The sequence below is a fragment of the Rutidosis leptorrhynchoides genome, chromosome 3 (genome assembly GCF_046630445.1).
Source record: "Rutidosis leptorrhynchoides isolate AG116_Rl617_1_P2 chromosome 3, CSIRO_AGI_Rlap_v1, whole genome shotgun sequence".
Taxonomy (NCBI): Eukaryota; Viridiplantae; Streptophyta; class Magnoliopsida; order Asterales; family Asteraceae; genus Rutidosis; species Rutidosis leptorrhynchoides.
The window spans coordinates 491,743,843-491,755,815 of record NC_092335.1 but is presented as its reverse complement, the minus strand read 5'-3'; the positions used below and the strand labels follow the sequence as shown (position 1 = coordinate 491,755,815).

The window sequence follows — 11,973 nt, the reverse complement described above, 5'->3', positions numbered from 1 at the left end:
ATAAGGAATAGAAGAAAAAAAATAAAAAAATAGAACCAAGAAAAAAGGATAAGTGTGATGACAACACATTACAGAAAACCTCATTTTGTTTCCATGTGAATTTGGTTTTCTAATCTCTCTGATCTCCTTCTAAAAAATTTATTCGCTGTAGTTTCCACCACCTCTGCCACAATCGATGACGGATTTAACCACCGCCGCCTCTATCGACCAGATTCATCACCGTCGCCACCATAAATGAGCGGATTCACCATGGCGACCACCATCGATGACCAGATGCACCGCCACCGCTGACGCAGCCATCAACTCCCTCTGCAACCTCCTATTCTTCACCTCAAGCTAACAATTTTGAAAACTCACCTGATGTTAGTGATGTTGAAAATCATTTTTAATATAGGGTATTGGTTTGAAATTAATCGACAAAATCGATGGAGTGTGATGACAAAATTGTTATTTGATCTTAATTAGAGTTTGATTTTATACATCAGATCTTGTTTTATACGAAGTATTTCTTTTCATGTTGAAATTAGATTTTGAAATAGTGAATTGAATGGTGAATTTGTTGGTCGAATAGAAAGTAGCTGGAAGTAGGGGAAAGAGAAGTAAAGTAGGAAAGGGTAAGTGAGATATAACTAGGAAAAGGAAAAGGAAAATGAAAAGGAAAAGGTATGAACTCAACAAATTTTAAAAAGACGAAAATAACCTCATGTGCAAGTCATGTGAGGCCCAAAACTGTTAAATGTTGACAGACGTTAGGACGTTGGACCCCCCGTGAAACATCTGCAAACCATAGTGACCCCCCAAGGTGAAAAAAATCTTTTGGACTCCACTTGTTGTATTGAACAAACCACAGGGACCCCCCATGCAATTTTGTCAAAAAAAGTTAACTATGTCATGTGCTAGTAAAAGGGGTGCAGTCATTTACATATTTACTACTAGACAAAAGTTATGAATAGTAACCAGGGTTATTTTCGACTTTTCACTTTTTTATTTTTAATTTTAACTAAATTTCATTTTACCAACAATGCCCCCCACACTTTTTTTGAAAAATTCAAATCGACCCCCCAAACTGGTGTCAAATAACCATTTTCATAAAAAATCTTAAATAAATTCCACCCAAATATTCAATAGGTCATATCTTCTCGCTCGTAACGAGTTAAATTTTTCCGACACCATCGTTAAACTCGAAATAATTTTAGGAACACAATGTCACTAGCTATACGCAAAACGGACGCTTTTTAAAAAACGCTAAATATTTGGGGTACTTTTCATACACGTTGATTTTGCGCTAAATTTTTAAAAGTCGACAATTCCATAGCGAAACGCGGAGATCATATATTGTTAATTTAAAATAACATTTAAATCTCTCACGGGTTATACCTTTTAGTTCGACTCGAGTTGCGCTTCAACGACATCATCGTTAGCCACAAAATAATTTACTAAACGCAATAAAATACATTGAAAACCGAACCCCCGGCGCGAAGCGAGGATTCAATAACTAGTTTGAACCAAAGTCTAATTTAATTTACGGACCAAAACATAAATTGTTAAATTAAATTATTTAACAAAAAGTATACGGAATACTATATGATAAAGTGTCAATCGTCAAATCAAGTTCATATGCTTTTCAACGTTGTAATAACGGGTGTTGGTAGCACTTCCTGAATTTCCATATCCAATAAGTCTGGGTTTGGGTTTATTGTATTAAGGTTCATATCATTTTATTGCGATATCTTTACTTTTAAAGTATTTTTTTTTTTTTTTAATTTTGTAAAAACAAAACGATGTCATGAAATTATCTTAGTACTGACATTTCTTGTTTGACATAATCTAATTTTTTTTTAATGGCGGCTAGGTTTCAGTGGCTCATAAAATGAGCGGATAACCACAAGGAAAATATTTTTCGCAGCACATGAGAGTCGAACCCCTGACCTCCCGTATAAAGAGTTGGGTCACCATCAATTCACCAACAACTTGCGGTTAATTGATTTGAACATGCACACAAATCACACATTTTTACTAAAAAGGTCATAACTTTTTTCAACTTCAAAGCTTTTTGTAGTCTTGTAGATTACACAAGTCAATATGTTATTTCAACTGTTGTGAAACACAAACTTAAACCAAAGTACAATATAAAATAAGCATAATCAAACATAACAGTTACTCAAATACAAATAAGTACCTAAAGTCAAATCTGATGATACATGATCATCAAAAGTTATAATCAAACAACTACTTACACATTACTCTAAAGACTCCATAAACAAAGTTTTCACCATACATAATTCATTCAGCGGTCAATCAATTAAAAACACTAAACTTTAACACGATGATCGCCTTTAGTTGCTGATGGCGTAAAACACCCACAAAGTCGACGTTGTCTTCTTCCGCTATTACTTCTCCCATGATGAATAAAATCGCGCAAAATCACACTCGTTCTGCTTTTAGTCCTCGAAAACCTGCTTTTCCCTATGTTTTTCTTCTCGTCGTCCAGTTTCAGCAACACGTATTGAATCTTTTGAACTTCCAACTGCACTCGTTTGATCTTTTCCGAACTTTTCCACGTGTCGTCCTGTTCAACCCACGCTAACAACGACGGGTTTTTTTCAATGGCGGCTTTCGACTCAACGTTTACGTTGACCAACTGTAAAATCGTCTCTTCAGCTTCTTCTAGTTGTTCTTTCACCGTCTCGAAATCAAACCCAGTTGGTTTCTTAACTTTTTTACCAGTTTCTAACCTTTTCGTTAAATCCTTAACCGTCGTTTCAAGATTCGCGAGATTCTGGGCGTCAGACGCGAGTCTTTTCAAAAGCTTTCCTTTTTTGGATTCTTGGTATGGTATTTCTAACTTATCGACACCGACATCTTCTATTTGTGGCTCGTACGGAAGCTTTTTCGAGCTCTTTTCAGTTTCGTAGATTTTGTGGGCCAGTTGCATTTGCTCGATCATCATATCGTCAGTTCGTGAATAGCCTCTTCGGCTTCGGCTTCTGCTATTTGTAGACGTTGAACCGACATCTGACGCTTGATCAAGTGGGATGTCTCTAATCAAAACACCTTTCTTTACTTCGGATAATTCGGGTTTGGGTTTAGTGATGTTAAGATTATCTAACGTAAGATAACGTTTTCCGCGAAGCTTATCGGTTTTGTTACGTTTGTGTTCTTCGGGTTCTCCTTTTATCCATCTCGTTTTGATGTTGAGTTCCGGGGTTTCAGGTCTCGCTAAACTGTTAATGTCGTCCACGATTATTTTTTCGAGTGCTGCAATACGAGTCTGAACCTCAATCAAATCTGCAATCCCGTTTGGTTCGAGTGATTTTGGACTCATGGTCAGCTCTTGATCACGTTGACCATCGTTATAAGAATGAACTTTCACTTCCGTATCCTGGACCGTGTAAATAAAAATTGTATTAGTACTGTAAAGAACTGTTTATAACGAGTTAAACGGGTCAATCTTGGGTTGAAAGGATCTAATGGGTTGAACGGGTCAAAAGTCACCCAATGTACGCTCTAAATATTTAAAACTTTTACACACCTTTTTATTTTACAAGTTCGATTATTATCAAACAGGCCAACTATTTTTTTTGTTCACTTTCGGGCCCGAGTTTCTAACTCGCTTTGCAAGCACACTAATCTCGAGACGACAAACCTGCTTTGCAAGCTATTTACAGAACTCATAAGGGGGAAAGGAAAAAAATGTTTCTTTGTTGGTCCGACCTGATCCATGTCAAACCATAGTAAAAACTATATGCGTTTACCAGAACCCCAATTGACCCATTACATGATCTACCCATTTTACCACCTTTATATATAAGTAGTAAATCAGTTGGTTGAAAAAGGAGGGGAAAAAAGTTAAATGTACCACTGATTTTCGGTTGTTGGATACCATAAGATTCGCCATATTCGAAATATTATGCTCAAGAGACGATATATTCTCCTTCAAAGAACTAATAACTGGATTATAAGCAACTAATTGCGCATTTAATCCTTTTATCTCACTCTCCATAACATTTTCCTTTTGCTTCATCTCTTTAATCTCCCGATCTTTCGACGCACTTTCACTTTCAAGACTCTGACAAAGTCCAGTCAGCTCATGAACTTTGCTTTCGAAAAGTATATCGCGCGTGTTCGACATTTGAAGATCAAAAACGAACGAAGTTGCTTCAGCTTCCCATAATTCGAACTCGTTTTCTCGTTCTTGAAGCTCAGAATTCAGATTCTCTTCGATGTTTTTTCGTTCTTCGAGTTCTTCACGTAACATATCAATTTCTAAACCGAAATTTTCATTAACTTCAACGAGATCACGATTCTGTTTCTTGACAGTTTCGTATTCTTTCATCAGATTCATCTTGTGTAACTCTAATTCCCGGAACCCTAGTTTAAGTTGGTGAAGGAGAGTTGAATTAACGTTGTTCTCGATCATTAACTTTTGTTTCTCATTTTCTTCCTTTAATAACGAACGCTTCAAATCCTTTATGTTATCGATTATATCTTCGATCGATATCTTACCAGCTTCCAATCGATGGTTCGAACCAATCTCGAGAGACATGAAAACTTGATAAATCCCCAATCTCAAATTTTCGACCTCAACTAACAAGAGCTCTTCTTCGACCTGTTGCTCCAGAATTTCAGTCTCGAGCTCCGAAATCAATTTATCGGCCAACTTCGATGCTGACACATGCCGCTCGTTCTCGACCAATAACGAGTAATTCTTTTCCTCTACTTCTTTTATGAACTTGTTTAAGATAACGTTCTCGAACTGAGCGATAACACCTTTATCGAGTTCTTCTTGAAATTCTTCTTTCTTAGATTTGTTATCTTCAATAAGACGACGTATATGATCCTCCAAATCATCTAACCATTTCTGGTTCGTCATCACAAAACTCTCGCGTTCTTGTTTCTCGATACTTAAAGACGACATTAATTGGAGTATTTGCGTGTTCCCGGTTTCCTTTTCGTTTTCAAGAACACCATATCGTTCTTCGAATTGCGTAAACCGGTTCTCGAGTATTTCTAATCTTTGCTGGACACTTTCGAGTTGAGAAGCCAACATGCTTCTTTCCGCTACAAGATTCGATTTCTCGTTATTAAGCAACTCACAAAGTTCTTCCAAACCCTTCGATTTGTCTCTGAGATTATCGAGTTCGATATTTGCAGCAGATAGAGAGTTTTCAAGAACAGTGTTTCGATCCATTAGCTTCTGCATATTAACCGTAATAATATGTAACTGAGACAAAAGAACGGTTTTTTCAAGAATAGCAGACGATTTTTCTACATGAAGTAACTCGATTGAACTCTCCAAATCGGTATTCTTCTCGATAACGTTTTTTATCGTTTCTTCACGATCAACGTTTTTCTCGCAGATCTGTTTCAACTTTAAATTTTCGTCCTGCAAGTACTTTACTGATGACCCGAATGAATCTGGATTCAAACCGACCAACTCAAGTTGACCCATTAAGGAACTATAACCCGTATTTAATTCGATAATTTCGTCTTTCAGATGAACGATTTCGTTCTGCATAGCTGTGCATTGACCTGATTGCAGTGCGACCTCTTCTTCGAGTCTTTTTTTCATTTCTGTTAAGCTTACGATTTCATCTTCTTTATTCTTCAAATCCTTCACTTCATCTTGTAAACCCGATTTACAAATCTCCAAATCTTTCACCATTTGAAGACCGTTTTTAAGCTCGTTTGCAAGATTTCGTTGTTCTTCTTGTGATCGAGCGTACAACATCTGCAAAGTTTGAAGAGCAGCTTCAACTTGAACATAATGTGTATGCTCGTCTTTCGCATAAGTTCTTAGTTTCTCCAATTCATCGTGCTTGTCGGATAATTCTCGATCTTTTAGCATGATTCTATTCGCCAAATCACTGGCTTCGATCTTTAACAGTTGATTCGATGCCTCCAAACGAACACAAATCTCTTCAACCTTTTCCAATTTTTTAGTACTTTCTAGAATTTCGTCTGTGAGACGTTGAACATCAGATTGAGCTAAAGAGAGGTCAAGTTCTAACTTGTACAATTTCTCGAGACAGTTCGCGTATAAAACCCGAAAACCTTCTTTCTCTTCGGTTAACTCCAAAAGCGCGGTTTTAAGTTTCTCGACTTCCGTTTCCGCTTTGACCGCTTGATCGGAAAACACTCTAGCTTCTTCTTCAGTTACCGTAATCTTGTTTTCCAAAACCGATATCTTTTCAAGACACTTCCCGTACTTTAAAAGACCCGCATCGTTTTCGGATTCTAATCTCGAGAGTTTATTCATCAAATCTCGACCATCACTTTCGGCTTCTAAAGCTCGTTTATCCATACTTTTAACCGTTTCCTCTAAATCGGATATCGTTTCCAAATACTCCATTTGTTTCGTTAATCCCGCTTCTTTTTCAGTTTGTAACAACCGAAGCGTTTCCTTTAACATAACAACTTCTTTTTCCGCTTCACTCGCTTTCACCTCAAGAATCTTCGATTTTTCGAGCGCAAGATTAAGCTCAGCGTCCGCATTCGATAGTTTCTCCAAACTACACTGATATTGAACAAAAAGTGAATCCTTTTCGGCAAGCAGATCCGTCAGGGCCTTCTTTAAATTCCGAATTTCATGTTCGGCAACCGAATTTGAATTCTCGTCATGCAATTTTCCTTCGAGGAAAAATTGTAATCCAAAAGGTTCGTTCTTTTGATCCTTGGGGTCAATGGAAGATGATGAATCTTCGGGTAGTACGAAAGATTCTTGATCAGGAAACGCAGCTTGTAAAGTTTTTTGAGCATGGCGAAGCTCGCCGGTTGCGTAATCGTATCGTTCGGCTAATGCACGATATGCTCGGTAAAACTCTTCGACTAGTTTCATGAGCTCGGGACGTTTCTTATAGTACATTTCTGCCCGTCTTGCAAACGAATCAGCATCTTCTTCGATGAGCTTGATCATAGATTTGACTTTGGTATCCATGTCTGCAATCACAAAATAAATAAATAAATAAATAAATAAATAAATAAATAAATAATTACTATTTCACATTACAATTGGAAAATGTTTTGGTTGAAAGACGTTTACAAGGTAATTTTAATGCAGAATCATCCAGTTTTATCAAAGGCACCCTAAATTATATAATCATATTATATTATTGTTATTGAAAAATATAACTGCAATTTGTGGATATTTTTTTGAGCCAGCCCAATGTGAGCCATAATAAAAAAACAACCCGAATCTATTTTGACCCATTATCCAACAACTCCCAACCTCCTTAGCAACCTATTCGATGGGAAAGATTCATTGGGTGATTGGTTGTTTGGTAGTAGGGAAAACCATAATCGTACTACGTTTTAGTTAAAAATGGATATTTATTATTGCATCTTGTAGTCAATATGATCAGCTTAAATGCACCGATATAAACACCCCATAGCATATATATTTTGACCCGTCTTATACAACTCATTAAATGATATCAAGCTACAAATGCTAGTTCTAGAGGTGACTTAACAGGCAGTTGAGGTGATGTTTTGGGTAAATGGTTAGAATGGGTCAATTACATCGCAATAGAAGATATAAACAGTGAATATGTTTACAAGTAGCAATAATATTAACCCAAAAAATAATAGTACAGATTATTAGCAGACTTTGAGTAACTTCCAAACCCGTTCTATTAGCAAATTATTATAGTGTTAATAAGGATTTTGATATTAAACAAAGCCTATCTGAGACATTATGGAAATTGTTAACTCTAGTTAGCTCTTTCATTTTCTGTATCATCGACACCTTCCCTAGTCTCAAATATATTACAAATTTCTTTTAATTCTACACAACGAATTTAATTAGCCCCGTCAACTGCATAAAACCAGGCAGTCCATCCCTAGCTACGTCAACTGTTTTATTATAGAGTCCACTATAGAAATAGTAATAATAACTTATATTCTAAATTTGCTTGAGAAAACCATAACATACTTTTTCCAAAATTGTAATGAGCCAATGGTACAATGGCTTTGTAATAAATAAGGTTAGAACTTCATTTAATCATTTTAACAAACACCCTACATTTAACAATAGCAACCAACCACTCGTCAAAGTCAAAATTTTGAGGTTTTCCTGGGTTACTCAGGAGGGCGAGTATTTTTAACTCTAATGTATTTTTAACTCTAATGTACACGGTCTATCCGGAACAATCTGTGACCGTTCAGAAAGGGAGTGTGATCAGAGGGTGCGCGTAATGCACAATTCACCCGGTACCAGGTCTCGCCTCGCGCTCGGGGGGCTTGATTACCCGAGGTTTACCCTCCGTGGGGAGCCAATGTGCTCGTTCATGGGGGTTTCCTCGCTAATAAAAAAAAAGATACCTGTAAGATTCTCTAGAAGCCATTTTGAATTTTTGGGTGTAATGTGGCTGTCCCACCACCAAGAATACAAACGCCTTGACTCCGAATTTAACATGCAATCCATCACTCAAACAAAGAACTAAAAGCCAACTGATTTTGGATCTTCAAAATCCCAAAAAGTATATCAGTTTTTTCCTTTTCTGGAAAAAAAAATTATAAAGGAATAAAAAGGCTTGTTAGCTAAAAGCATTGGCTATCAAAATAAGCAAAAGATGAAGTAAAATAAACAACAAAAAAGTGAATTTAGGGGGTTAATCAACATCTAAGTGGATAAGAGAGATTACCTTCAAAATCAAGCAGAATTTATGAGTTCATAACATGAACCAACTCTCAATAAAGTTCTTTACAAGCAATGGCACAAATATAGCTCTCAGACCTTTAAATCTGATAGAAAAAAAATGGAAAAAATATGTCAGTTACACAATGACTTCTCAGGTGGCTCTTGAAAACCATTGACAATATATCTTTTCTAATAAAAGCAATCAAATAATCGAACAAAAATATGTAAAAAAATAAATAATACTCCTTAGTAGTATCAACTCAACTGGGAAAAAAAATTCCTAGCATTCATATCTAAACAGTAACCCAAAATCAGTCAAAAAAATCCATTAAAGTGTTGCAAATGAAATGCTTTCTGACAAGAAAAATATTTAATACTGTAGTTCTTTAAAACTGAGTATGAAGAATTAAAACCAAAATGGGTTCAGAAAAACAAATAGGTGAAACTTAAATTAGACCAAAAAAAAAAAAAAAAAAGGCAAGCACATTTTTACCTAAAACCCAATAAAATTATAAGACTTATTCTCCAAACAAAAGGCGTGTAAGAAATTAATGTTGTTGAACGAACTTTATGAAAGAAAAAAAATTAAAAGATAAATACACAGTTGAAAATGGGATTCAGAAAAATTGACTGATGAAACTTAAATATATCACAAAATAATTCACATGGAGTAATAAACTTAGATTCCTAAATTTTTTTGTGTAAAATCAATGTACTTGACCAATGAAGATCAAAACACTTGCATAAAATTAAGAAAAAATATAATAATTTTAAAAAATTATTCTCTAGATAAAATGGAGTAAGAGAAAAAACAGTGTTTAAAACAGGCAAAATGAGGAAAAAAAATATAATCTTGGAAATGGGGCAAGTGAAATGAATGTTTTTTAACAAGAAAGACGAAGAAACTTACATATAAATTAAATCTTGAGATCTTGAAAATGGGTATAAAAAAGCAATGATTTTTAGCAACTAAGATGAATAAACTTACATAATTAAATCTGGAAATGGGGTATCAATGATTTTTAACAAGCAAGATGAAGAAACTTACATAAAAATTAAATCTTGAAAATGGGGTATAAAAAAGAAATGATTTTTAGCAATCAAGATGAATAAACTTACATAAAAATTAGAATCTTGATAATGGGGTTATGGATGCTGATCAATTATTTCAATAACCCTTCACCCCTTGAGCGAAAAATCCTCTGTAAATCACCCCATTTGCTGCAAATCCTGCTTCTCTCTCTCTCTCTCTCTCTCTCTCTCTCTCTCTCTCTCTCTCTCTCTCTCTCTCTCTCCAATGTATCAATTTCAACGGTAGTATTTGTTGTTAATTGACTATTGGGTCACCTTTGTTCCTAATTTAATTTGATATTTGGTACAATGTGTGACTATGTGATAAGGACTTGTGGACTGTAAAAAAACAACCAAGTGGAAACGTGAAGGTTTTTAATAAATGTGTTGTTTTATTGTTGCTGGAATCTTACACATAATATTAATATTAAATGGTAAAATACTCAAACTCCATGATTTTGTCCATTATCAGCATATTTCTTGGTTAATCATATTTTTTTATCCCATTAAGATAAGATAGTATTTGAATTTGATTATTATGATATTTGATAATGTAATAATTAAATAAACAGTTTTTTTAAGTGTTTGATAATTAGACGATTTATTAAATTAATACTAAGTAATTATGATTATGAAAAAATATAAAACAAAATAGAAAAATTGATCATGTTTTGTTGCGTGAGGTGTGACTTATTTTTTCATTTTCGCGTTTTGAGATATTCAAATTAGGGGTGGTCAGTATTTGGTTTGAAACCGTGGAACCCGAAAACCAAACCGAAACCAAACCGAAAAAAAACCAAACCGAATTTGAAAATCGGTTTTCGGATCGAGTTAAACCGAAACCGAATTTGAATTCGGTTTTCGGTTCGGTTTTTTTTTCGGTTCGGTTTTCGGTTTTGAAAATTCTGAATTCGGTTTAACCGAAAACCGAATTCAAAACCGAATTCAAAATTTTTAAATATTTAATTTGTATATTTATGTTTTTTATGTCATTATAATTTGGGATCCAATTAATAAAATATGTTCTTACCCATTTGACGATTTGGTAGCTCACATTATAATTATGTTACTCAAATTATTATGTTATTCTTCTTAATAACAGAAGCAGTAAACGTCATAATTCAGCTGTAAATATTAATAAATCATCGAATTCTTTATAATTTAAAGTACGTCATTGTTTTAGAATATAAATAACAAAGACATCAGTAACGCCACAAAATAAACTAACATCGTTCTCAGTTTTTTCATAATATTCGGTTTTAACCGAAAACCGAACCGAATCCGAATTCGGTTTTCGGTTCGGTTCGGGTTTTTTCTTTGAATTCGGTTTTCGGTTTTGCCCAAAAAAAATTCAAAATCGAATACACCGAACCGATTAAACCGAACAAATCGAAAACCGAACCGATGAACACCCCTAATTCAAATCACAAAAAAGTTGATTTTTAATTTAACTTTAAACTCTCTTCAATTTTAAAAATGTAATAATCAAATAATCATATCTTAAATACAAAGTCAAACACCTTAAGTTTCACATGAAATCTTCTTTTCAAATTATATGTATATGTACATGCATTACATCATGTGTGTGTATTTGGTAGAAAAAAAAAATTACAAAAATTAATTATCGGGAATAAAAAATCTAACCTGAAATAACACGTAGAGAGCGAAAACAAATAAGCTAAGCTAAATAAACAACAACAACCAACAGGACGGGTAAACAGTTAATAAACCAGTAACAACAACAAACAAGGTTAAAATCTAAAACCCTAAATCCAGAAGCACCTAAATCATTTCCGACAGAACAATGAACCATTGAGAGAACATCAAGGATCTAAATCACTAAATATCAAAGAACATAAAAGCTCCTTGACTGCCATGTAATTTCACGAGCCGCCACTAGATTGATCTCAACCACAATTGTAGGTACCATGTATTAAATCTTTTTTCTTGAAATTAAATAGACGAAATCATCGTCATATCAATAAAAGACCAAAACTTGAAAGCATTAATACCGATGTGTGAGAATCACTCCCCGAAAGAGTTGTAAAGATGAAGAGATGATCCACGAGATCTTTCATTATTTGAAAAAAGAGGACCAGGAAGGATCGTGAACAATGCAAGAGTAAATGGTTAATCGATTCAACCGAAGCCAAACTCAACATATAATTCACGTCTGCAATATTGATAGGAACTTGTTTATGTAAAAGTAATTTGTTTCACCTGGAGTCCAGAATATATATTCTTGAATAACAAGTCAATGGAAG

At 34.6% G+C, this 11,973-nt stretch overlaps 1 protein-coding gene across 2 annotated transcripts; it reads right to left on the bottom strand.

Annotated features, from left to right (window-relative positions):
• Positions 1 to 2,112: 2,112 nt before the first annotated feature.
• On the bottom strand, positions 2,113 to 9,895 carry LOC139898184 (protein NETWORKED 1B-like). Of its 2 annotated transcripts, none has more exons than XM_071880908.1 (5): positions 9,758 to 9,895; positions 8,643 to 8,742; positions 8,320 to 8,498; positions 3,860 to 6,939; positions 2,113 to 3,382 (listed from the first exon to the last, which is right to left on the bottom strand). In XM_071880908.1, the coding sequence occupies exons 3-5, from the start codon at positions 8,420 to 8,422 to the stop codon at positions 2,312 to 2,314; spliced, it is 4,254 nt and encodes a 1,417-aa protein (XP_071737009.1). In that variant the 5' UTR covers positions 8,423 to 8,498; positions 8,643 to 8,742; positions 9,758 to 9,895; the 3' UTR covers positions 2,113 to 2,311. The 2 variants fall into 2 exon arrangements, with proteins under 2 accessions (XP_071737009.1, XP_071737010.1); XM_071880909.1 differs by having other exon boundaries at positions 8,320 to 8,460.
• Between the last annotated feature and the right edge of the window lie 2,078 nt (positions 9,896 to 11,973).

Bases quoted from the DNA above. Each gene is read 5' to 3' on its own strand.
- LOC139898184 (XM_071880908.1), bottom strand. From the start codon at position 8,422: ATGGATTGCATGTTAAATTCGGAGTCAAGGCGTTTGTATTCTTGGTGG. The intron at 6,940-8,319 runs GTATCTTTTTTT...TTGTGATTGCAG, and splicing joins GCTTCTAGAGAATCTTACAG to ACATGGATACCAAAGTCAAA. The intron at 3,383-3,859 runs GTACATTTAACT...TACACGGTCCAG, and splicing joins CCAACAACCGAAAATCAGTG to GATACGGAAGTGAAAGTTCA.